General features: G+C 50.2%; 1 protein-coding gene across 2 annotated transcripts in view; it reads right to left on the bottom strand.

Annotated features, from left to right (window-relative positions):
• Osbpl10 (oxysterol binding protein like 10) overlaps positions 1-27115 on the bottom strand; it is a 196812-nt gene that overhangs the window by 111880 nt on the left and 57817 nt on the right. For both annotated transcript variants that reach the window (XM_055601643.1, XM_055601642.1), the window contains exons 2-3: positions 12074-12249; positions 8034-8113 (exon numbers count right to left, since the gene is read on the bottom strand). In XM_055601643.1, the coding sequence (XP_055457618.1) occupies positions 8034-8113; positions 12074-12249 (256 nt within the window). The remainder of the gene's footprint in view (positions 1-8033; positions 8114-12073; positions 12250-27115) is intronic.

Raw genomic sequence — 27115 nt, 5'->3', positions numbered from 1 at the left:
ACACACACACATACACACACACAATTAAGACTTCCATGTAGGAAAAGGTATTATTGAAGTTTGGTGGAAGTGGTAGGGATAAGGGAAGGGAAAGGGAAGCAAAAATGACCCAAATACTTTATGACTATACATGAAAATCCCAAAGAAAATTTAAAGTAAAGGGTTGCTTTAAAACACATTCCTGTGACTTGTTATCAGTAGCTGTCTGGTTTGCACGCCTATTTCAGACACTTATGTACCTGGGTCATGCACATTTTTCTCCGGTAAAGTGAGCGCTGTAAGTTGGCAGAACATGAGGAAGGCCTGGCCTAGGTACACCATGGCACACACCCATCTCTGCTAACGGCTGCACGCAAGCCAAGCCGACCCTTTCCCAACCTCCCGATACAGCAACAGGGGCCGGACAACTCCCCTCCGGGCAACTGGCCCCAACTGTTCTCCCACAGTGAGGTCCAGCACAGGAAATGTCCTGAGACTAAGTGTTGTCCACCCCCTCACAACCACAAGCCCCCCACCCCACCCCTTCTATAAAATCACCCCTCGGCGACCCACACAGAAAACAAATTCAACCACATGTGCTAGAACAAGGCAGCAGCTGCCCACACCATCCAGGGGTTGGCTTTTCAACTGAGGGTGAAGACCTTAACACAGGGTCTCACTACGCTGCCCAGGCTGACTTGAACTTGTGATTCTCCTGCCTCAACTTCCCTCCCTCCCAAGCACTGGGATTACAGGCTGTGCCACGGTGCCTGTACAATACATATATATATATATATTTAATCTAAAGTTCTCCTTGACTAAGGCCATGCGCCTGGCAAGCATTAATGCCTTCCTCTTAGGCGAGGTGGCCAGCCCAAGTTTAAAATTACGCTTGAGAAGGTCTGCAAAATTGTTGCACTTTATTAAGATAAGAATTAAAAAAATATCCCCATATTTTATTGTTTCAATAAAGGCTGTTCTGAAATTGTGTTTTATTTACCCGATTCGATGGCATGTTTAAGAGGGCAACTTACATTTCCTTGTAAGTACCCAGGAGGAAATTATCTGTGAGAAATACCAGAAGAAAAACGATGCTGGGCTTCATGCACAGGGAACGCCATCGCCCGGAAGCAGAATCAGGAAGATAGGGCAGAGACATGTGAATCTCGGGCATGTTCATCCGGAGCTACTCACCGGGAGTCTAGCGAGTGCTCCAAGACCCGCTACCTGGGACAGCAGGTACCGTTTACCCGTGATGCCCATCAGCCTCTCAGCCCGGTACTCCACAGTTCAGGGTCTCTGGGGGGGAGGCGGGGCTTGGATTTCAATCCTGGTCGCCCCTGAGTGTGGAAGCGGGGAGCACATGAGGCCTTACCCTGCACAGAACAGCAGGCGACTGAGGAACACTGAGCAGGGGACACAGTCTTCCCCAGGGAAGGGCACGATAATCAGTTATACACTATTATACCAGTCAGTCCATAAAGACTAGCAGGGTGTGCGTGCGTGTGCGTGTGTAAAACAATTAATGAAAAAGAGGACATCGTGAATTTGAAAGTAAGCAAGAAGTGACACATGGGAGGGTGTGGAGGGAACACTGGGGAAGGGGAAATGATGTAGCCTTAGAAGCTCAAAACTTAAGAAACGAATTCTTTCCAAAAGCTGCAGCCAGGTAGAGGTGGTGCACGCCTGCGATCCCGGCACTCGGGAGGCAGAGGCAGGCGGAGCTCTGAACTGGAGGCCAGCCTGGTCTACACAGTGAGCTCCGGGACAGCCAGGCAGCTGTTCCTGTTGAGTCAGATGCGGTTTTGGTGAGAAACTGTCTCAAAAGCTAAGGACTAAAAGCGGCTCCTTGGGTAAAGGTGCTTGCAGCCAGGCCTGAAGGCCTGAATGGGATCTTGGGACCCACTGGTGTAGGGAGACCCCCAAGTCCCAAAAGTCACCCTCGGATCTCCGCACGCACACGTGGTCCCCCACCCACGTGTAAACACCATTTTAAAAATGAGGTGGAAAATGGCTGAGGAAAACATTTGCCATTGACCTCTGGCCTCCAGCCTGCACACACATCTGCACTCATGCACACAGCCACAATCGAGTACTCTCACACAGACGTGTGTGTGAGATTTCATGCTGGCACCATTAATTAACCCCTGTGGTCATGACGCTCTCCCTGCTGTCTGGCCATGGAAAAGATCCAGAAATAGGCCCGTGAGGGCTTGACCCCTCTAACCGGCCTGGCATCCCTCCCACCCAGAGGCCTGGCTGAGGAAGCCTCTGCCTAGCGAGCACCATGGATCAGAATTTAGTTCAAACCAAGGAGAGAAGGCAGCACATCCCCAAAGTCCATTAAACTTTAAACGCTTCTAGCCATATCAAGTAAAATCAGACCAGAGGGACAAGAATAGAAGCCGCACAGGAAACGGCAAGAAATCGGGGATTATCAGATACCATCAAGGACATCCGGTGTGAAGACTTTCAAACAGTGAACGTAATGAGAAGCAAACTGGTGGCAAACCGCCAGTGGACACAGAGACCAGCCTGACCTAGCTACGTAGGAGAACCCGTCACCCAGCCAGCCACCTTGGCTCTGTTTTTGTTTGCAGGTAGGAACAACCCCACGCATGTGGTGCCCTTGCCTGCCAGAAGAGGGCATCAGATCGGTTGAGAGCCACCTGTGGGTGCTGAGAACTGAGTGAGCCCAGGCCCTCTCTAAGGGCAGCAAGTACTTTTAATCGCTGAGCCCTCGCTTTCGTCCCCCTGCTTTTAAAAATGGGACCTCGTGTACCCCAGCAGCCAAAACTATGTTGCTGAGAACAACCTCCCATCTCCAGCCTGCTGAGGCTACCGGCGTGTGCTCCCCAGCCCGTTTTGAGCACACTAGGCACGTGCTCTGTCGCTGAATGCTGAAGAAAAGTCATGTCAGTGACTTTTTAGGGGGTGACCTGAGCCACCACCCTCTATGACCCATCTTCAGGTAGGAGCTAGCTTAACAACTCAGCCACCAATCAGCAAATGTTCACCCAGAGGAGCATGTTTGTGCCACACCAAGACACGGTACATGGGCTGGGGGATGGCTCCGTGAGTGACGCACTCGCCTCCCAAGCTTGAGGAGCTGAGCTTGAGCCCCCCAGATCCACCCAGAAAGCTGTGGGTGGTGGCTCACTCTCATAATCCTGGGGACCTCACAACAAGAGACAAACAGATCTCTGGATCCAGCGACCCTAGCGGGTGGCATCACTCTGCCCAGATGCTGAACTGGAAAGTGAGGCTAAGGGATATTATTATTCCCATGGCAGCCGGAGGCGACAGGCTAGTTAGGGGATGGGTGGCCCAGACATAGCCAAAATCAGCTCATACCTGTTCCTCATACCCAGTACTCCATAAATGGCTCTCACATGTCAGAAAAAAAAAATGAAAAACATAAAATGTCAGCTCCCAATCTGACAAAGTTCTGTCTGGAAGCTGGATTACATAAAACACCTGGAAGACTTAGCTTTAAAAGAAATCACAATAGCCAGACAGTGGTGGCACACGCCTTTAATCCCAGCACTTGGGAGGCAGAGGCGGGTGGATCTCTGAGAGTTTGAGGCCAGCCTGGTCTACAAACAGCCAGGGCTACACAGAAACCCTGTCTCGAAAAACCAACAGACAGACAAACAAAAGAAGTCACAAACAATATACAGATTTAATAAACATGTTTTGAAAGAAGATGGCTAATTAGCATACAGGAAGACACTCTCAACTCCAATGTTCATTAGAAAAATGCAAATGAGAAATCACAGAGAGAAAGTAAAAGAATGAGGGGCACGCACACTTCACACCCACCCCATAGCTGCCAAGACAATGTTGGCAAAGGTATGGACGCTGGAAACATCGGATGTACTGATCCAGTTGTCAAAGAAAGCTGGAGAAGTAGTTCTGCAGTTAAGAGCACTGACTGATCTTCCAAAGGACTCGGGTTCAATGCCCAGCACCCACACGGAAGCTCACAACCACCTCATGTATAACTGTAATTCCAGGGGATTCAACACTCTCTTTGGACCTCTGAGGTGCACAGACAGACATGTAGGCAGAATGATCTCACACAACAAACAGAACTAAACGGAGGAGGAGGAGACCGTGACAGGCACAGGGCAGAGCCCCGGCTTTAGACAACGGTGTTTGTGGAACACGTCCTATAGAATGAAAACACACAGGAATGCTTATATTCAGAGCTCACAGCTACGCTATTTGTGACAGTCAACAAGGGAGAGCAGGAGCTGAGGAGGCAGCTTAGGAGGTAGGTGAGCGCCTGCCTGGGATGCCGTCTCTTCAGTCCCCAGTGCCACACAAATCCACACAAGTACGGGCATGGTGGCACAGGCCTGGAGCCCCAGCTGGGGAGTTTGAAATGGTAACAATAATAATACAACGTTGGGGTACATTTTGCTTCAATGTTACGCCTAACTCGGGGTTGGGTTTAGGGTTACTACCCGGAGAAACTGTTCTCTGGACATGAAAGGGCTCCTCATCTCTGGTGTAGCACTACGCACTGTTAACATTCAGGAAAATGGGTAGCTTTCAGGGCTGTTTTTGAAGAACGCAAACCCTCAAGAACCACAACTACAACTAGGTTCCTGATTGCGATAACACTGTCTTAATGACAGGGAGGACAAGTGAGGCAAAGATCGAAGAGTGGGCACACTTGATTATTTCCACCTGCCTGGGTCACAACAGCATCAGGTGTGATTTCTCTTCAGACCCACAGGAGAGAACACTGCCGCCCAGATGAGTCCTGGCCAGTATGGAAGCAGAGAGAACACGTCGCAATGGCTCTGGGGCCAGGAGGCATCACAGGACAAGGGCCTTGAGAACAGCATGATGGTGGTCAGGAGGGCACCTTGAAAATCAAATTTTCCTTCAGAGTCTAAACCTTCCTTTTTTCTTCATAGATTCCTTAAGTATGCAAATATTCATGGTTTGTTCTCTACCCTCCTTCCAAAACAAAGTACAGATAAACTGGTAATTTAAACACAGCCATAAACTGTGAACTCACTAGAAGAAAGAAAACATTTTCCGAATTTTGGCAGAAGAGAAGCCCTTACTAAACACAACGCAAAACCAAGACACAAACATGGGAATTTTTATACACTCGACCATAAAAACTTTAAATGTTTCACTTAAGAAAAAAAAAAAAAAAAAAACGCATTCAATCTCAAAAGGCAGCTGGGCCTGGAGAGGCCTGCCTGCATTCCCCAAACTTAGAAGGCTGAATCAGAAGGACTGTGAGTTCAAGGTCAGCCTAGGCTGCACAGTGAGACCTTGTCTCGAAAAAAATAATAAAAACTCAATATGAAAACATCCTACTGGGAGAAAATATCAAGGAGTAGAGAGAACAGATTTTTTAAAAGTTCTTCATAAACAAGGAGCAATTGCAAATCATGAAGGGGAATTAACTTGACAGAAAACAACGGTAGCAGCTGGCATACAAGAGTGATAAGTGAATAGGACGTCGCTCTGTGGTAGAGAGAGACAGAACAGGACCTCAGCTTAAAAAATGACATATGTCCTCTGCACATTTGAAGGAATACTGAGCCACAGGCATGACTGATGAAATGAAAATGGGCCCATTTCTACCTGTGGCATCCCGAACTAAATGTTGAGGTTCACTGTTGAGGTTCATGGGTGTGAAAAGCAAACCGCTACACTCTCAGTTAGTGGGGGTGTAAGTTAGAGCCACTTTCTGTCATGTATGCACAAGAATATGGTGTGTGTGTAAGAGGGCCACCTATGAGCAATGCCACAGAGGACCCTGGCATCCTGCTCCATCACTCTCAGCCTTATTTTCCCTCAAGTTGGGGGTCCCTCACTGAACCTAGAGATAGGCTGGCTTAGAGGCCTAAGCCGCAGAGATCCTCCGGTCTCTGCCCTCCACAGCATGGGGTTATAGGCACATGCATGGCTTTCCTGATCAGATGTTGGGATCTGAACTCGGGTCCTGAGGCTTGCACAGCAAGCACTCTTAACCACTAAGTCATCCCTCCAACTTCTCCAGCAACCTTTCTTAGAAGGCCATCCAACGATGTCTGTGAAAATTCAGAGGACAGCAGGGCATTCGGGCACAAGCCTGTGACCCCTGTACTCAGGAATGCAAGGCCAGCCCGGGCTACCTGACACCGTCTCCAGAAGTCCAAGAAAACGAAAGGAAGGACAGGAAAAAATTCAGCTTAATAAAGTAGCGATACCCAGTTTTTGAGCAATACTCAGCTCCCTGTAAGCTGATCCGTGTGTCAGATATGGAGAGATCTCCAAAATGTAGTAGTAAGCGCAGAAGAGCGAGCGACTCCATTCGTATAAAGCCAGAAGTAGATTCAGGTACCGAGCTCACAGGAGCAATCCACGATGAACAGTCATCTCCAGTAAGCGAACCTGGCAGCGGATCAGGGATTGAACCCTTTTCGTTTCTATCCGCCTAGCTGGTGAAAATAGAGAGGAGAGCTGGGGAGGGGGGTGGTTCAGCTGGAAAAAGGCTCACCTAGCATGGCCAGGGCCCTGGGTTTGGTCCCCGGCCCCACACAAACCAGTCAGAGAGACAGACCCCTGCAATACCAGTCCTCAAGAGAGGTGTCATGAGTCCAAGGCTACAGGGAAGACAGGCTCAGAAGTCCAAGAGCTCATCCTTGGCTAAATAAGCAAATGAGATTCTCTCAACAACAACAAAAGAGGAGGAGGAGGAGGAAGAGGAGGAAGTACATACAGGGTAAAACAAACTGCCCTGTCTATGCATTTATGAAAGGCTGAGGAAGCGGCCAGAAATTCCCTCTGATTCCTGGAAAACAGTCAAAGGGGAAATGACTTTAGAGGAAGGGACTTCCCCAGCATCTGCTCAGGACAGGCCAAGAGGGGTGCTACGAGTGAGGGCAACTGTTCAAAGCAAGCAAGGGTCCCCTTCAAAAATATATCAACCCGGTGGAAGGAATCGTTCTCAACTCTGTTCAGAAGGAAGCAGGGCACAAAGCCAACCATGGTGGCTACAGGTGCCCGAGGCAAGAGCCCTGTCATGAGTCCAAGGCTAGCCTGGGCTACACAGTGAGACTCCTTGTCCCTTTCTCAGAAGGGGTGTGGTGGGGGGCGGGTTACCAAGCAACCTAAGCTGCTAAAGCATTTCAGGGCTCCTTTGGCTAGGAGGCGAGCAGGTTGTAGCCTATGGGAGGACTGGACGCTTGAAGCGAGGGGCCGGAGGTGCTCCGTGGGGAAGCGTCTGCCTAGTAGGTGCAAAGGGCAGGGCTTGACCCCTAGCATAACAACAAAAGAATGGGGTCTGAGGCGTGGCCCTTTCCATCAGATCCTGGAGACACAGACAAGTGCAGCGACTGGAGGCCACCACTGAGTCCGAAGCAATGAGAAAAACAGAAAACCCTCGAGGTGCTCCGCATGAAGGCGTGGCACGGATGGATGCCTGCGGTTCGGCGATTGGCTAGCTTCAGGGTAAGCCACGAAGAGGCCCACCTCCTCTCCGCCCCTCACGACCACCAGGTCTCTGGAGAGGCTGAGAGAAGGCACCCGTGCCAACCTTCTCGAGAACTCGGGGTGCCCCGCCTCTCTCCACAGTGCCCTCCCACTCCAGCTTCTCTGTGGGCCAATCAGTAGGACTGACCCGAGCACACGCCTAATGCCCACACCCTGGCCTCTGCGCGCCTCTGCCTTCCACCCTAGGAAAAGCTCATTTCTTTGACATGGCTTTGAGCTGCAGCAGGGGCAAAGGTACATTTTATGACAACCAGTAACTCTGAAAGTAAGTTGAGGGGATGGGGAAGATGGCTCTGTGGTTAAAGAGCTTGCTGCACAAGCGTGAGGGTCTGAGTTCAAATCCCCAGCCCCCAAGTAAAATTCTAGCACAGTGACAGCCACTTGTATGACCTCTGGCTTCCGAGGACACGTGTCCATGCGTGCACACACACGAACACAATTAAGGCACAAAATACTGCCACCACCCCCGCCCCTGAAGTAAAGGGATGACTGTGCTCTGAACAGCCACCCGCTGACTCAGGACCCCCTCACCGCCTCTGCTTACCTACCTTGGAACTGGTCTCCATGTGGTATTTGGCACACGCGCGGAGCTGAGTCACCCAGAACTGTCTCTCCTTCGCATCAGCAGCTAAAAGAGAGAAGAGGGAGAGAGGAAGGCTTGCAGAGATTGTTCCCAAGCATGGCGATGGAGCTGGACGCCCACCTATGGGGGTGGGGGTCTGGAGTGTGAGGGAGGAGGAGGGATAAGTAAACACAAACACAGAGCTTCTCCACCGGCCTGACTGAACAGAAAGAACGGGATGACATTCAGGCATCACACATTAAAACTGTCTTCCAAAATGCCAGTTACAGTAACTGACGATTAGGCTTTTTTTTTCCTCCAGCCTCCTTTGGAAAAGCCACTTTGTAGACTTAATAAGGCAGTGGCAGGTACCGCTCACACGTTGTCTTTAAGCATTTCTCTCCCTTGTGTGGCTAATGAAAGGTTCAAGGTACAGTCTTCCAGTGCGTCCTTTGTTAAACAGAAGCAGGCCTAGGGATCTGCCGAACGACCAGACGGAGGAAGACCCCAATGCTGCCTTGGAGACCCTCAGATTTCTCCCAGGGACATTAAGGCTACGGACGTGGCAGCATTAGAAGCAGTAAGAGGTCTGAGTGTGGTGGACACACCTAGAATCCGGGAGGCTGACGCACAGGATCTAGAGTGCAAGGCCGACAAGGCCTAAGGAATCCAATTCTATGCCAGCGCGGCTGGTTGGGAGGGCGAATTGCCAGGGAGGTGGTACAGGGGGTGACGTGCTTGCTGTATACACATGAGGATCTGGGTTCAGGGCCTGAGCGCCCACGGAAAGAGCCAGGACTTCGGTACATTCCTGTAGCCCCAGTTCTGGGAAGCATGGATGGAGGGGTGCCTGAGGCTTGCTAGACAGCCCACCTAGATGAATCAGGGGGCTCCAGGTTCAAAGAGAGACTCTAACTCAAAAGATAAGGTGGGAGGAAGACACTCAATGGTGACCTCTGACCTCCACACACATATGCACACACACAAGTACACATACACACACAAAATAAAGTTTTTTAAAGGAAGAAAGATATTAAAGCACAAGACGATAATGTGATCACATTCTCTCATCTTCTCAAATAATACAAATAATTATTCTTAAATAGCATGAATATATACATTCCAAAAAAACCATCCAAGTCATCGACTTAACTGCAACTACCAACATGATACTGTTAGAAAACTAACTGTACAAACAGTAACTGTGCAAAAAAAAAAAAAAAAAAAAAAATCTTCCCTTGGAAGTTACACTTGTTTACAAAGATGAGTCCAAGTGCCATTTGCCAAAACTCAGCTCCAACTTGAGCCTGCAAGTACAGTGATCCAGAGTCAGGGCTGGAGAGACAGCTCAGGGCTCAAGGGCTTTGGCTGCTCTTGCTGAGGACTCACGTTAGGTTCCCAGAACCCACAGGTGGCTCACAACTGTCTGTGCCAAGGGATCCAATCTGTTCCTCCGGCCTCCTCCTCAAGGCACACATGTGATACACGGACATGCGTGAAAGCAACACAGTAAGTGTATGAAAATAAACGGTAGCTGGACAGTGGTGACACATGCCTCTAGTTCTAGCACTCAGGAGGCAGAGGCAGGCAGATCTCTTGTGAGTTTGAGGCCAGCCTGGTCTACAAAGCAAGTTCCAGGACAACCAGGGCCACACAGAGAGACCCTGTCTTGAAAAACAAAAAGAAATCTTAAAAAGAAATCCAGAGTTCAAAAGTTGACCAGATGTGTGACACACGCCTTTCATCCCTGCACCCAGGAACACTGTGTGCCTGAGGCTGGCCTGGTACACGGTGAGTTACAGGAAAGTCTGGGCTGTGAAACTCTGTCTCAAAAAAGGAAGGAGAGAAAAGACTGGAAATAGAGAAAGGAGAGAGTAGGAGGAGGGAGGGGGACAAAACTGGGGTGGGGTGGAAGAGACACAGAGATTCTCTCTCGGTCCCATGTGGGCCTTTCATACATTTGTCAAGAGGCCAGTTGCCCAAAGATGATAGGCACAGTGCAGGACTGGGGAAATTAAGTGCCAAAGACGAAGAAAATACTATTCAAAGTTTCTGCATCAGAAACCTTCCTCAGAGTTGTGCCACTGGTGACATACTGAGCCAACTCCATCATGTTCAGGGAAATGAGAAACAGACCATGAGCACCAAGTAGGTCAGGGCATGGAGAAGCTGTAACTTGCAGAAAACTAACCTGCCATTTTCCTTCTTCCTTTCTTTTTCCTAAGTCTTTTTCTTAATTTTTATTTTTTTATATTAATCACAGTTTATTTACTTTGTATCCCAGCCATAGCCCCCTCTCTCATTCCCTCCCAATTCCACCCTCCCTCCCTCATCTCCTCCCTGCCCCTTTCCAAATCCACTGATAGGGGAGGTCCTCCTCCCCTTCCATCTGACCCTAGCTTATCAGGTATCTTCAGGACTGGCTGCCATGTCCTCCTCTGTGACCTAGCAAGGCTACTCCTCCCTCAGGGAGGAGGGGGAGGTAAAGGAGCCAGTTGTTGAGTTCATATCAAAAACAGTCCCTGTTTCCCTTACTAGGGAACCTACTTGGTTACTGAGCTACCATGGGCTACATCCAAACAGGGATTCTAGGTTATATCCATACATGGTCCTTGGTTGGAGAAACAGTCTCATAGAAGGCCCCCGTGCCCTGATATATTTTGTCCTTGTGGAGCTCCTGTCCTCTCTAGGTCATACTAACTCCCCCTTCTTCTATGATTCTCTGCACTCTGCCCAAGGTTTGGTTATGAGTCTCCGCATCTACTTTGATGCACTGCTGCATAGCGTCTTTAAGAGGCCCTAACCTGCCATTTTTAGTTTATAAAGTTGAGCTAAATTTATGACTATGTCATGTGAAATTTAACAATAATTTCAAATTTGCTATTAAATTGCTCTTAAAAAAAACTGGAAGGGGCTGGAGAGATTACTAAAGGGGCAGTTAGGAGCACACACTGCTCTTGCAAAGGAGCCTCGTTTGGTTCCCAGCACCCACATGAAGAAGCTGGCAACTCCTTGTAAATCCAGCTCCTGGGGATCTAATGCCGTCTTCTGGCCTCTACAGGTAATGCATGTGTGTCTGCAAACCCACGTACAGATATGCACATAGTTAAGAATGAACGCAAAAGCTTTTTTAAAAACTGAGTTCAGTAATCCACAGAATATTAACAACTCATCAACCAACTGGGCTGGCTGGACTGTGGAGTGAGCTGGCGTCCTCTTCTGTGTGGCTCTGTGTCTTCATCAGCCGCACACGCGGATGAGGAGGTACTGTGAAGTTTTCCCTTCTGCAGCTTCTGCACCAACAATTTATTAAGCAATAAATGGCAAGGCGACATGGAAGACCACATAAATCTAGCCAGCTGGAAGGCGCGCTGCAGGAATCCCAAAAGAGAGGGGGAAAAGACACAGCACAAAGCCTTCAACTGCAGGCACTTTCATTTAGAGGCTTTGGGTTGTTTTACGGCTTCAGAGATAGGGTTCACGTCCAGATAATACAGAGAGATTAACTTGTCCCATCTCTGTGGTGGTAAAGTTTGGCAGTAAAAACAAGTGAAAATTGAACTAAGAGGCCGGAATCCAGGCCCTCAGCGTGGCTTCCCAGCCATCACCAGGCACAGTCCGGGGCGGGTAAAAAGGGGTTGTCTTTGGTACTTTGGCCTCACTTTGAAAAAAAGAAAATAAAAAGTTTACATAAGAAGGTAAAACTATCAGCCACTAACACGGCATTTCCACATTTCAGAGTGATTTGCATTTTAATTGCATTAATTTAGTGTGTGTGTGACTGAGTGTGTGTGTACATAAGCCGTGGCACACCTGTGGAGATCAAAGAACAACTTGCAGGAGTCAGTTCTCTCCTTCCTTCCGGTGAGACCAGGGAATCAAACTCGGGCTGTCCGCTTGGCAGCAGAAGCCTCTCTCCAGTGAGCCCTCTCTCCAGCCCCCAAGGTATCTCCCCAAGAAAACAAAAGCGCCGGACGCTGCAGGGCCACCGGAGCCCACCACAGTGTCACCAGAGCCCGGACCTACCTCTCAGCTTATACATCTCTCCATTGGCAGAGTACACGACCAGCATGTGGGGAGCTTCGTCACTCAGGGACACGATGGCTCCAGATAAAGACAGGACTCCTCGGGGCTTCTGTTGCTTGCTCTGCTCATTCACAAAATACTGCAGGAGGCCAGCCTCAAAATCCAGCACAAAGTACCTGGGCAGAGAGACGCAGTGCGTGACTCCTCTCTCCAGCCAGCTCCAGGGTGCACAGTGCAGTTAGAGTGGAACCAAGCCAAACGGGGCATCAGGGCACCTGAGCTACAAAGCCAGAGAGCCGGGGGCAGGCAGCAACTGTGAAAGCAGAGCGCATCCTGGGGTACACGCGTTCTCAGGGGACCACCAGTTTTCAACAGTCCAGAGCTAAGAGCACCGCCAGACAGCAGATGAAACCTCACACCTCAGGGCCACCCCCACCAGTCAGCTATGCCCTGACCTGTGACCTCCTGTTTTAGGACTGTGCGATTCCATACCCTCACTTCCATGAGGGCATGCGTCACTTGAGGCAACTCGAATCTGTGTTCTCAGGCTGTGGCACTCACACTTGGCTCAGAAGAAGCACTTAGTTCCTTTGGAGTGAAAGCTGTGTCTTTGTCCACACACACACCATGCTAGGTACTTCACCCAGGGCCTAATGCTCACCTTACCCTTAAGCTGTGTTGTGCTACATGGCCAGGACACAGGCCCCAGCAACCTCTCACTACTTACCACAATGCAGGCCTCTCGGTGACATGTCTTTTCAAGGGGCTTTGAAAATTACTATGGTCAAAAGCAAACACCAGGATCTTGGGGTGGGGTGTGAGTCTCAGTTGTAGAAGACGGAAGAGGGGCTCAGTTGTGGGAGGAGGCTCACTTAGAAGGAACCATAGTTATTAAGAATGAAAAACCTTTTTTCAATTGATTACCTTTTTTTCCCCAAATGACTACCAAGTTGTTAGGCAACAATTCAGAAGCTTTTCAACGTACTGTGTAAAGGAAGTTATTTTTCTAGGGCAGAGAGGAATATCCTGCTGCATAGTCCAGGCCAGCCTCACTCTCAAGCAGTCTTGCTTCAGACTGCCAAATGCTGGGCTTACAGATATGCACCCAGCCTGGCCTAAGCAGCTCTGCGGATAGGATCTGGGCCTTCACGCACGCTGGGTAAGCAGTCTACCAACTGTGCTATTCCCCACCCAGCCCTGCCCCCAAAGAGGCAAAACACAAATGTACAAATAAACAGTTTGAACTAAAGAAGCGATTAACAAAGTATTCCTTTCCAGCTGGGTGGGCCAAGTGGCTCAACCTGTAATCCCAGGACTTAGGAGCTGGAGACATGAGGATTGCCTCATTAGAGAGGCCAGCTTGAGCCACACTCCCAGACCCTGTCTTATAAACAAATAGGGACAGCTAGAGAGATGGCTCCGTGGTTACGAGCACTGACTGCTCTTCCAGGGGACCTGGGTTCAAGGCTCAGAACCCACACAGAGCATTGTACAGCCATCTTAAGACTAGTTCCAGCCCAGCCAACACCCTCTTCTGGCCACTAAGGTACTTCATGACCACAGTACACAGACAAAACACCCACACACAAGTAATCTCAAAGCTAAAACCAGTACATAAATAAGTAGCCAAGTGTGGTGGCACATGCCTTTAATCCCAGCACTAGGGAGGTAGAAGCAGGAAGATCAGGAGTTCAAGGCCATTCTCAGCCCCAAGGTGAATGAGTCCACCCTGGATTGCTACAGGAGACCTGTCTCAAAAAAGAAAGGAAGGAGGGATGGGAGAGGAGGGAGAAAAAGGAGAGGAAAGATGGAAGGGAGGAAATCATGAACTTATTTTTAAAAGATAGTTGAGACAGTTGTTTTCTAAATAGAGCTGAGATTTTAGCTTATCAGAGGGATGGAATCGTGTCCGGTTTTACACAGAGGGGCGCTGTGTTCCTTCAACATGGCCTTTGAAAGTAAAGTCCGCTGGAGTCACAGACAGAATGGCCCTCCACCTGGCATTAAGAAAGGCTCTTCCTGTTGCTCCCAGCTCCTGGGAAGAAAGAAATTAAACTTCCCACCGGGTCACGGCTCTGTCAGGTCCAGCGGAGGTACAGCTGAAAGTCATGGCTTTCACTCTGAGGAGAGTTGGCCATACTTCTGCATTAGCCAAATGAAACTGCCAGGAAGAACTGCTAAAGGGCTTTTTTCCCAGGGAGCAGCTGAAACAAACCTAACCTCTACAACCTGAGAGAGAGTGTATGTGTGTATCTTTGAACTGTAATATGCAATTTGACTGCTGTGTAGGTGAACTAAATGAGGTATAGAGAACATTTTCTTTGCTAAATTAAATTTAAATGATTGTTTTGGGGAAGAGAAGAGAGTAAGGGGGAGGAGCCAGATCAATCCGGGAAGAAAGCTCCCTTTGTGCTAGCAGTCTGGGAGGTTTCTGGGGTGGCTCCACAGGGTTCCTAGGCAAGGGCCAGGCCCTTCTGGAAGGGCTGGAGACAAGAATCCATCACCGGCATCCTACGACGCGTCCTGGTGCTTTCAGAGACACACCAAATACACACAAACGTGCATACGGGCCCTTACATTCCCCAACACCTGTGCATATCACACTCGAGCCCGTGTTCACACACCCCCCACACACACTCCCACACTCTCTCACAAACCAAGCCAGGCAAGCCTATGCAGCCACGGTCTTGCTTACGCCTGCCTGAACACACGCAAGCACATGTTGTGTGCACTCACTCACGGACAAGCAACGTGAGTGTTCAGAACCTGGTTCCTCTGTCTGCAAAAGCCGAAAGCTGACTGACCTTCTCCTGTAGAATACTCTGCCATCTCTGTGGCTGACAGGTCAGCCTGCGCAGGAAACAACCCTTCCCAGTGCATACATTACAATCCGCCCGATGTACAGGCCTAAACGGTGATTCGTGATTCTTCTAGTTTCATTTTTGTTGCTATAATAAAATAGCCTGACCAAAAAGCCAGACCGGGGAGGAAAGGTTTGGGTTTATTTGGCTACAATTCCAGGTCACCAACCACCACTAGTACCATCATCCTCAGTCGAAAGCAGAGAGAAATGACTCCTTCCTGCTTTCCACTGCTTCTCCTCTCCGTTACAGCTCAGGACTTCCTCCCACAGGGAATGGTGCTGCCCACAGAGGGCTGGGTCCTCCTACATCAGTTAACTATGGAGACAATCCCCACAGACATGCCCATGGGCCAGCCTGATTTGAGTAATTCCTCAGGTAAAACTCTACCCAGCTGTGCCAAAGCTGAAATGTAAAGCCAATCATCACATAGACAAACCCCCTTCCCCAGTGCACAGGATAAGAGCCTAAACGTGCCCGGCCCCAACGTGCATATCATAATCCCAAAGTCATGCCGTAACCCTTCCTGGTGCTCACTCCACGTTCCCCAAGTGCAGGCGGTAACGTGTTAGAAGTGGATGCTCTGACTGCAATGAGCCTGCCTGATGAACTTACAAAAACATGGACCTTCAGCACAGTCTATGTTTGCTCTTTTCTAAGGAGAGGAGGAGCACAGAAACACGCCTGGCTGGGCATGTGATTCCTCGTTGCAGTGACAAGACACATGACAAAGGCACCAGTTTGTCTTAATCCACAGTCCGTTATGACGGGAAAGGCGTGGTCGCAGTAGCGTGAGGCAGCAAGTCACCTACACCCAGAAGAAAGTACACAGAAGAACACTGGGTGCTCAGCTCACTTTCTCCCCTCTGTCCAAAATCCCAGCCAAGGGGAGGGGAGGGCCCACATCAGGGTGGCTCTTTCCTCCTCGTGAAAGCTTTCTGGAAACTCCCTCGAAGACAGGCCCATAGGTGTGTCTCCTGGGTGATTCCAAACTCTGTTGAGCTGGCAAGATTAATCTTCAAACAGAGATTCACAATCAGTCTCAGTGGTTCAGCTATGCCTGGGCTCTTTTGTATGGATTACACATTCTGGATGAGCAAATGGGTCCAAAAAAGTTCAACAAGGTTCCACAGCCAAACCATAGCTTGTTTAATCTTTCCTTTTCTTTTTACTAATTTACCCTAAAACAGGTTCTCACGTAGCCCAGGATAGCCTGGAAATCAGTATGTGGCTAAGCATGGCCTTGAGAAATTTCTGCTCCTCCAACTCCCGAATGCTAGCTGCCACAGCCGGTTTATGAAGCACTGGGAATCATGCTCAGTGCTTGCACGTGCTGGGTAATCACTACCAACTGACTTACATTCTTGGCCCAAGATGCCTTTCCTTTATTTATCAACATCAATCATCTTTACTGTGTGTGTGTGTGTGTGTGTGTGTGTGTGTATGTGTATGTGACACATGCACACAGGTGCCACAGCATGCAGTCACAGGTTACAGGACAACTTTCAAGAATCTGTTCTCTCTTTCTTTCCATCATGTGGGTCCTGGGAATTGAACTCGGGTCTTCAGGATTGTGTGGTAGATGCTCCTCCAGCTGAGCCATCCCACCAGAACTCAGTTTGTTCCTCAAAATAATTTGCTGAGCACCTGTTTTGTACCAGTTTTCCCGCATTGGCGTTGGAAGGTGAGAGAGCTGATAATATTCACTAAAATAAGACTCAGACTCCAGCTGTGATGCTGTGCCATGACAGAAGCGAGTCAGGTAGTAGTAGGATATAACTTGTAAGAGGTTCCTGGGACCAGGGAGCTGAGTTCTAGGAATGAGGAAACAGATTGGAAGAGAGGATACAGGGCTGAAAAGGCCTTGAGCATGGTGAAGAGAAGAGAAAGAAAACCCAGGGTACCTGGAGTGGATGCCATCTTCACTCCCCATCAAGAGGCCCCAACTGAGGTGGCAGGCATCTTACCTACATGGTGAGAAGACGCTGGGGAAGGCCTCATCAAGCAGGGCAGGAAGGGGCAGCCAACGACAGGGGTACCGTGTTCTCCAGCATGGACTAGGGTAGCTCAGCAGCTCTGTACCCATGGTCAGCTGTGCACCCAGCTGAGACCTAAGCACTGAGTCCGGCTGTCCCCACGCCTGCCCCGAGATGCTAACAGTTCAACCAGGCCAGGCCAACAGAAACCACACTGTGCCATCTGGGGAGAGAGGCAGGCCAGTGCTCCTGGGAACTGGGAACACTGTCGACAGGTACACTGTGACAATCAGGGGCCTCCAAGCTGGAGGCTACAGACCTGTTTGGAGAAAGCTGAAGACTAGCCAGGGGTCTAACTGGGAGCTCCATGAGGGATGGGGACTGCACACTCCCCCATGCTCCCCCACGCCTGGGCACAGATGCAGCGGAAGCCAGAGCAGGCCCCAGACACCCGCACACGCTGGACTAGTGGGGCCCACTTTAGAGCCATCAGAGAAGACCGTCAGGAACTCAAAGCCAGGGCAGGCAGGAAAATAACCCCAAACTCTCGTATGCCCTTCCAACAAGCAGGACCGCAGCAGCCCTTCAGCACACAGCAGGACACACAGCCAGAGCGTGTACAGAACTTCAGCAGAACAGGAAGCCAGCTGCCACCTGCAACCCCAGCACCTGGGAGACTGAGGTGGAAAGGTTCAAGTTTAAGATGAGCCTGAGGCCAACTTGGGCTACATAGCAAGATCCTAATTTTTTTTTTTTTAAGTAAAAAATCCATAACCCAGGCAGAAGATTCAATTTTGTCAACAAAGATATAAGAATGGTTAACAAATATATTTACTCTTTTATTATTATGACAAGTTAAGGGAGGGAGGGAGGGAGGGAGGGAGGGAGGGAGGGAGGGAGGGAGGGAGGGTTTGTTTTGGCTGTTTGAGGTGAGACAGTCCATCTCAGCAGGAAAGAGATGGTGGCACAAGCACCGTCACACTGTGGCAGGAGCGAAGCAGCAGAGAGAAAGGAAGAAAGAAACGCTGGTGCTCAGCCCACTTTTCCTTTTGATTCATTCTGGACCGCAGCCCATCCACTTTCAGGGTGAGTCCTCCCTCCTCAGTTAGACCTCCTGGAAACACCCTTAGGCACGCCGGGCAAATTCGAACCCAGGAAAGTGGACAGTTGTGCTGGGTGGTTTTACTTGTAAAGTTGACAAAACCTAGAACCGACAGAAAGAGTGACTTGGTCAGAAGCTGTCTAGATGGCATTGGCTGTGGGCACGTCTGTAGGAGATGGTCTTGATTCCAGCCTGTGGGTGGGCGCCACAAGCTGGCGGAGCGTCAAGCAGGCACGCAATCCTCTCTCCCTGCTCGGGACTGCAGCCATGATGTGTCCAGCCGTTTTACATTCCTGCTGCCTGACTTCCCTGCCATAATGAATGATAACCCTAAACCAGGAGCTAAAATAAACCGTTTCTTCCCCAGGTTACATTTTGTCAAGGTGTATTATCACAGCAACAGAAACAAAACCGGGACTCTCATCAAGATGAAACACTTGGCAGTCGTTAGCAAAATGTAAATGACAGTCACCGTGAGATCCATTTCGCGCGTGTGCACACGCACACACACACACACACACACACAGGAGCGACTACAATAAGCTGACAGACAACAGCAAGCAGCGAGAATGTGGGAATTTACACCCTTCCTGCAGAAGGAATGTGAACAGTTGCTGGGAAAGCATAAACTTCCCGGAAGCCCAGCTAGGGGCACCCGAGCAGAATGGAACACATCGACCCACACTGCAGACGTGTGTGCAAACACACAGAAAGGGATTTCTTAGCGCAGGCAGGAGCCAGAAACCACTCAACCATCCGTTAACAGAGGCAATGTCACAGACATCTACCACGGGAGACTCTTCAGCAATAAGAGTGAAGTGGATCGAGTTACAACAGGGATGGTGTGGGAGCCAACAATCACAAACCCGAGCGTCAGTGTCTGCCTCACAGTTCCACACAAAGGGAGGCTTTTGCAGAAAGGCAAAAGCGGCTGACGTGGTGATCTGGTATACCTCGATGGCTTTAAAGTCCCTGGGTTGTGACAAATTCCTGTCCTTTCTTCCCACGGGCGGAATCCTGGCCCCTTCCCTAATTCCCCACCTGTTGGCTTAGGACTCTGAGTCTACCTACTGAATCATTTGGGGCTTGAAAGCAGCCCCCTCTCGGGGGCTGAACCTATGGGTTCAGTCCCATAGCAGGCATCGGTAACTCTCCAATTTCCAGAGTTCTGAGATAAGGACAACTGTCACCTGGGGGAGGGGACATAGGCGGGGAGAGGAGAGGGACCTGGTGCTCGCTGCTCACATGGGACTTTGACCAACTCTTGATGTGTCTTACACTGAAAACAGACCATGGCCATCTGTTTTTTTTTTTTTTTTTCAACGGGAATAGTATGAACTACAAAGTTCTCAGAAGAGGGATGTGTGGTGTGTGTGTGTGTGGTGTGTGTGTGTGGTGTGTGTGTGTGTGGTGTGTGGTGTGGTGTGTGTGTGTGTGTGTGTGTGTGTGCGTGTGATGTTCTCAAAGTTAACATCAGTAGTTGTTAAACTACAATGTAAACAAACTAAAACTACCTGAAATGTATACTTAGAACGAGTAGATTTTACAGCCTGTCAACTACACCTTAATAAAAGTGTTTAAACAATGAAAATGTCTGCTATCCCAGAAGCAGAAAGACACACATGGTATATCCTCACTTATAAGTGGATATTAGACATATAAGATAGGATAATCATACTAAAGTCTGTACACCTAAAGAAGCTAAGCAAGAAGGAGGACCCTGGGAAAGATGCTCAATCTTCATTCAGAAAGGCAAAAGGGACAGACATTGGAAGGTGAAAAAAAGAAACAAGATAGCAGCCTACCACAGAGGGCCTCTGAGAGACGCTACCCAGCAGGGTATTAAAGCAGATGCTGAGACTCATAGCCAAATTTTGAGCAGGGAATCTAATGAAAGAACGGGGAGGTACAAAGACCTGGAAGGGTCTGGAGCTCCACAAGGAGAAAAACAGAACCAAAAAATCTGGGCCTAAAGGTCTTTTCTGAGACTGATACTCCAACCAAGGACCTTTCTTGGGGATAACCTGGACCCCTTGAGCATATGTAGCCTGTGGCAGCTCAGTCTCCAAATGGGCTCCCTAATAAGGGGAGCAGGGGCTATCTCTGACATGAACTCAGTGGCTGGCTCTTTGATCACCTCCCCCTGGGAGGGGAGGAGCCTGACCAGGCCACAGAGGAAGACTATGAAAGACAGTCCCGATGAGACCTGATAGGCTAGGGTCAGATGGAAGGGGAGGAGGTCCTCCCTTATCAGTGGACTGGGAAAGGGGAATGGGTGGAGAAGGGGGAAGGAGGATGAGGTTGAGAGGGGACGACAGTGGAGCTACAGCTGGGAAACAAAGTGAATAAATTGTAATAAATTAAAAAATATATTAATAAAAAAGAGAAATGAAAAAATAAAAAGAAATAGCTCAATGAAAAAAAAAAAGAAAGAAAGAAAAGAAAATGTCTGTAGTGTGCCTGACAACAGTCCAGCCAGGGTGAAGATGGTGGAGTTACTGATGCCATGACTGACAGGAGCTAATTGTCCAGTGAGAGGCGTGGGTGTGGATGTAGAGGGCGGGCAGGTCTGAGATGGAGCTATGACTTTTGAGATCGTTGGAACCTGAGTTGCCCTTGAGGCCACAGTTCTGTGTGAGAAAAGGAAAGAAAATGTGAGGCTGGCGGGCCAATGAGACGCTTGAGTGGGCAGAGGTGGCCGCCACCAATGCAGATGACCTGAGCTTAATTAATTCCCCAGGACCTGCATGATGGAAGGAGAGAACCAATCCCACACGCTGCCCTTTGTCCTACTATACATATGAGCTGTGGCACAAATGCCTACTACAAGGACATAAATGAAATAAACAAACTCACAGCTAGAGAGAGCCTGGTCAGCGAAACACGAGCATGAGGGCCTGGGTTTGCTCCCCTAAACCAACTTTAAAACAAACATAAAAATAGTGTTTAAATCCAGGTGTGGTGGTGCACACGTATAGTCCCAGCACTCAGGGAGACAGAAGCAGGCGGATCTCTGTGAGTTTGAGGCCGGCCTGGTCTACAGAGTGAGTCCAGGACAGCCAGGGCTACACAGAGAAACCTGTTTCAAAAACCAAAACCAAACAATGCTTGACTATGGCACATGTTTGAGACCCCAGCACTTGAGAAGTGGAAATGAGGATTCCGGAAAAGATGCTGTCTCAATAATAGGGAATCATAGAGGAAAACAGAAGAGAGAGGGCAGAAGGGAGGGAGAAAATGCAGAGGGGAAGGAGTAGGCCTGGATCCAAGACTCAATGAATTCTAATATATTAAATAGAGAGGGGGAAGTTAGAAAAGACGCAGGGAGCCGAGGAAACGAAGAGAGAGCCTTGAGAAGGATGTGACCCCACTTTTCCTTTAAGTAGCAGGAATGCTGGCACATTCGAAGACCACCAGGAGGAAACCTGAACTCTGAAGCCAGGCGCGGCAGATTCCAGGTGTGGCAGAGGCAGGGCTGCTACCCACTGAATATCCATTTTCTCTTCTCTCACAAAGACTACACAGAGCTGCTGCCATGGCCCTCTCCCAAGCACGGGGGGAGGGGAGGAGGGAGGCACGCAGCCATAGAATTAACCCGTGGAAGTGTGAGCCAAAAAAACAAACAGAAAAAAAAAAAAAAAAAACTTCTTAAGTTATTGGTCTCTGGCATCTACTCAGAGCCACAGAAAACTAACACAATGCTGGGCCAAAGCCACTGGACTCTTCCTGCAGGCCAGTGTAATGGCTTTGCTTTTCGTTTTTGTTTGTTTTGGATTTGGATTTATTTATTCTCTATCTTGTGTATGCGCGTTTTGCTTGCAGACATGTTCGAGCCATGCTTATGTCTGGTGTCCACAGAGGTCAGAAGAGAGTGTCACTGGCATTATAGTGGCTGCTGTAAGCTATCATGTAGGCTCTCCGCAAGAGCAGCCAGTGCCCTTGGCCAAGCCAACTCTCCAGCCTGTGGATGTCTGTAAACATGGAGTCACGATGCTCTCTGCTTCCCCCAACAACTGGGTACCCACATCATGCCCAATATTGAACCCCTGGACCCTGCGCCTTGCCCTCAAGAACCTGACAGAAACAATAAAAGATGACGAGATGGTAGTCAATGAACCAGAGCACCCAACCGTACAGAAACAACAATTATCTATGGGAACCGTGCCGCAGAACCCGGGGCGAGGAGAAACCAATGGTTGTTTTTGGGGACTGTGAATGACTCCACAATTGGTCGCTGGGGACAACACACCATGACTGCTGAATCCACGTGCCCAGGACCAGAAACCATGCCTACCACACCCACTGCTTCCTACACATAAAAGCCACGATGATAAGACTACATTGGTTTTAAGGAACTCGAGCTAATTGCCAGATGACAGCAGCACCGACCACGCACTCACCGATCAGAAAGCTTCCAAACCCCAGAATCCACTTAGAGACTCAGGAGACTACCGCTACGCTGAGAAACCTTTGTAGAAGGCCATAATTACATCGGTTTCACGTGTCTCAGAAAAACAACAATGACCCCCCAAAGAGGCCGGAAGTCAGCATGGGTGTCTTCCTCAGTCCATCCCACCATAGGTTTGAAGACAAGGTCGCTCACTGAACTGGGCCTCACTGATTGGCTGGACTGGTTGGTTGGTAAACAAGCCGCTGGCCATGCCTGGTTTCCCGTGGATGGTTCTTAGGTCCCCGTGCTTGCATCACAGGCACGTTAGGTAGGGTCTTCCTTGTGTATTTACTTGGTGTGTCTGGACCTGGGGCTTTGAGCCCATGACAGACTACAGAAAACAGCAGAACGACTGGTAATCCTTGCCAGCCTTACGCTGTTGACACTGCTTCTCAGTTGGACACGGGAGGAGACCGAGGCAGGGAGGCCGACTAACTTCCCAGAGTTTCAGAGCTAAGCAGCAGGGGTGATCTGTGGGCTGGAGACGCAGCTCAGTGGAAGAGCACTCGCCTAGCATGGGGGATGCCAAATCAATCCAACAAAAACACACAGGAGCACAGCAGAGGTAGCCATGTAGCCGTGTGCCCAGAGTGCGCTCTGCCCCCCCACACACACACACACACTACACTGCTTTTCTCGGAGACAAAGGCCTGTGGGAACTTCCACCTCAGAACACAGCACCTCAACTTCAAAAAATATTTTTTTATTTTGATTTTAATTAATGTGTCCGGGTGCTTCGCCTGCTTGTATGCCTGTGCACCGTGCGCATGCAGTGCCTACAGAGGCCAGAAGAGGGCGTCAGGTCCCCTGGTGCTGGCTTTACAGATAATTATGTGGGTGCTGGCAACTCAACTGGGTTCCTCTGCAAGACCAGCCAGTGCTCTTAACGACTGAGCCATCTCTTCAGAACCCCTCCCCAACAGTTTCTGGAAGGGGAGTTGGGGGGCAGCGTGTGGGTACATACCTATGACTGCAGGGGCCTGGAGGAGAGGCGTCAGATGCCCTCGTCCTGAACTGGGGTCCTCAACGACAGTATGACCCCTTAATCAATCAGGCCATCATCTCTCCACACCCACCCAAACCAACGAAGAATTATTTTAAACGCAGGGAGGTGGGAGGGAGGAAACGCTGGTCCGGAAATTTCAAATATGCAGACGGGAATTCAGGGCAGATGGTCCTGCTGGGTCCTGTGACCCGAGGGTGCCCGGGAATATTCTCCATGCCAGAATCTGCATAGGAGAAGGAAGGGAGGGGACCAGAGGGGGAAACACAAACTAACTGAGGGACGTGTGCCTCAGGGCTGCAGGGGGTCGCCAGGAAATACAGGGAGGATTCATCCTGAATGTCAACTTCGCTGGACCTGGAGTCACCTGGGAGGCACACTTCCAAGCGAGCCTACAAAGGTCTTTGCAGGGAAGTCCAACAAGGACGGGAAGTGTCGTGCCGGTCAAAGCTGTCCCAAGCTCCTGTGGACCGTCTTTGCCATCATGATGGACTGCACCCCCAAACTGTAAGCCAAAGTCAACCGTTAGGCTGCTTCTGCTTAACCGGTATGCACAGCTCCTCCTCTCTCAGCCTTTCCCATCAGGGCACTGCCTCTTCAGGGTACCTCATACCCAGCCTGAGTTTTATTGCTCAATTTCCTTTGCCCAGCATGACCCACACCTCCCAGACTGGCAGGAAACCAAAACACTCAGCGGGAACTTAACAGCCACCCAGTCAGCAAACTCAGGGCCGGGCAGGGCAGGCTGGGCCAAGCAGGCAATTAGTCCCAGGCACTAATGCACCAAGAAGTCAGCGTGATCTATGGGCAATCAGGCCGGACTACCTCGGAAGGCTCTAGAAAAACAGGGTTTCCAAATGAAAGCCCCTGGCCGGCTGGCTGGCTCCCCCTGCCATTAATTAGGTGAATCCGAAAGAGCAAATGAGAAGGCAGCACCACGTGCTGGGCTGACATCCGTGTCCCTACCGTGCCCCGAGCTGTCCGAGGGGAGTCACATGGAATCACACCAGGGTTGCTTGGGTCTTCCCAGGGCGACTGTGGGCACACAATATACTCTCTGAGGAACACCTAATCCCAGGTGTTCCTGGGCCAGCCTGGGCCAGAACTCCCAGCAGCTTAACTCAAAGGCCACGGTGTGGATGTCTCTCCCACTACGCCTGAACTTGTGCAGTCTGTGCCTAGAGAAACAAGCTGGGTTCCACCCCTGCACTCAGGAGGAAGGTGCAGCCTCCCCTGCTCACCGGGGCGGGGGTGGGGCAGCATCGGTGTGCTAATGGACAGAATTCTCACTTTGGAGGTTATAAATATTAAAAGGTGCTAGAAGTGGTTTGGCACAAAGGAAGTGGAGATGGATGACCCTTCAGAAAGGCTGAATTAACTGGGAAAGTTACAGCCACAGGCAGCCATGGTGAGACCCTGAGGAGGGAGGGCAGGAATTCGGACAGAGGCAGAACTTCACTAGGAGAGAGAGTGGCTGTGGATGGCATGGCTGGGGCCCTGAGGAGGGTGCAGACCCTGCAGGCCCCTTCAGCTCCCAAGGACAAGGGCATCCTTGTTCTTACAGGTTTCTGGGTAGGAAGGAGGACTCGGTACCAGGCGACCCAGCCTACGAGCCAGAGTCACAAGTCAGGAAGGCACTAGAGAGAAGCAAAGACAACTCAAAGCTCTGCGGCTAGGTATTGGGGGCGGGGCTCTGGGCCCACAGCTGCCGGGCCGAGGGACACAGAAGGGCCACAGCAGCCTTGCCAATCCACTCTGCCCAGAAGCTGCCGGCTGATTTCTGAGACACAGTGCTCTCTAACCTAACAGCAGGCACACACACAAGACAAAGACACAAGCAACGAAGGCCCTGGATGAGCACTGTCTTCCCGGTGGTGGTTCTGCCAGCACAAGCTAAGGCTGTGTTTGCAAAACACTCACAATCCTCCACACACAGCAAGCACAATACAGCGACCACCAAATAATATCAACTGAGGAAATCCTAACCAGCGGTCGTACCCGGCCACCGAGATGACTTTCCGCAGACAGGGTGCGACCCCGTTTCTCAAGCCAGGCACGGTGACATCAAGCTTATCAGTGTGTCCGGGAGCAGTCTGTAAGGTGGCAGTCCGTAAGGAGAGCCGCCTTCAGGACATCAGTGAGGACTCTTTAGGACGATCTGTATCACCTCTCAAAGGGAAAATCCACAGAGACAAGGAGGGAGTGCAGGGGATGAACACATGATCAGCTCCTTAGAAAAGCTGGAGCAGAGAGTGACATGTCGCTGGGTAGAAGACCCAGCGTGGCCTGTCACGGAGACCTGTTAGTCCGAGCAACAAATACAAGGACGCGGGCCAGAAGTGTAAGCCAAATGAAACAACCATGTTCTGGGCCCTAACTATCAATTTGGAGGAGATAGTGGGCACAGCAGGATGACAGGGACAGAAGAAAAACTGGAGTGCCCAAAGCAGTGTGGGAAGGCAGGTGCACGGTGTCCATACCAGGCAGAACACAGAGTCTGGCAACACGGAAGCACTAGGCCCTGACAGCAGGTACCAGAAATCCAGAGAGGACTGCAGCAAAGACATGAAACAAGGTATCATTCTATAGTAACAGTCCCCGTGCAGAGTGGAGCAGGGGCTGCCACCCAGAACCTACTGCACGGCCTGGGAGAGATCAAGAGGGAAAACAACTGGGATGTCACTCATCTGGCTCACACTTGCTTAGTGGGCACCAGGCTCTGGGTTTGATCCTCAGCGCACCTCATAAACCAGGCCTGGCAGGGCCTGCCTCTGACGCCTGACTTAGGATGTGGAGGCAGGAGCATCTGACCTTGAAGGCTACCCTTGACCACAGGATGAGTTCAAGGCCAGCCTGGGCCACAGGAGACCCTGTCTCAAGTGAATAAACACGATGGACGTAAAACAAGGAAAATATGCAGATGGGGGAGGGGCAGCTGTCTCTGTTCTCAACGATCTCAGCTGAAAGAGTCACTTCCTCACCTGAGCTCAGCGATCTGTGGCGCCACCAGACGAATGAGGGGCCGGGTGCTCAGCCAGGGACGACCTGGGGCTGTTTCTGCTGCATGAACAGCCCACTGACGTCTGCTCCCTCCCAGGAGGGAGGACCAGGCTTAAAACAGACTGAACAGGAGTAAACAGCCTCGACTTAGGTTCTCTGTAACTCCTGCCTGTTTGCTTGCCTTCAGACATTGCAAGATGAGTTCCTCCACATAACCCTCTGCCTCCGTGGGTCAGGGTGGTTTAAGCACCTGGGGGTTATTGATTCCTATAGACGTGAAAGCACTCTCTCACAGTGAGATGAAGGGAGAAGAGCAGCAGCCCCCTGGGCACGGACAGGAGCAGTTTACTGAGCTCTCACTTATCTGGGTGACTGGTAGCCACCAGGAGCCTGCTTCTACAGCAGAGGACCCTGGGCAGGGCCATCTAAGAGTGTCAACCTGAGGTCACAGAAAGGACAGTTCACTGAGCCAAAAAGAAGTGCCCTAAAATATGTTTGATAGCCCAGTCAGTAAAATGCGTACCACACAAAGAGACCTAAGTTTCGTCTCCAAAACCCACATAAGAAAAGCCAGTCACGCAAGTAATCCCAACACTGGGGGCAGGGGAATGGAGACAGGAAGGGCCCTGGGGCTTTCAGGCCTGCCAGGG

Source organism: Psammomys obesus, unplaced genomic scaffold (genome assembly GCF_907164565.1).
Source record: "Psammomys obesus unplaced genomic scaffold, mPsaObe1.curated_primary_1811, whole genome shotgun sequence".
NCBI lineage: Eukaryota > Metazoa > Chordata > Mammalia > Rodentia > Muridae > Psammomys > Psammomys obesus.
Note: the sequence above shows the minus strand (reverse complement) of the source record. Positions and strands in the feature narration are given on the sequence as shown.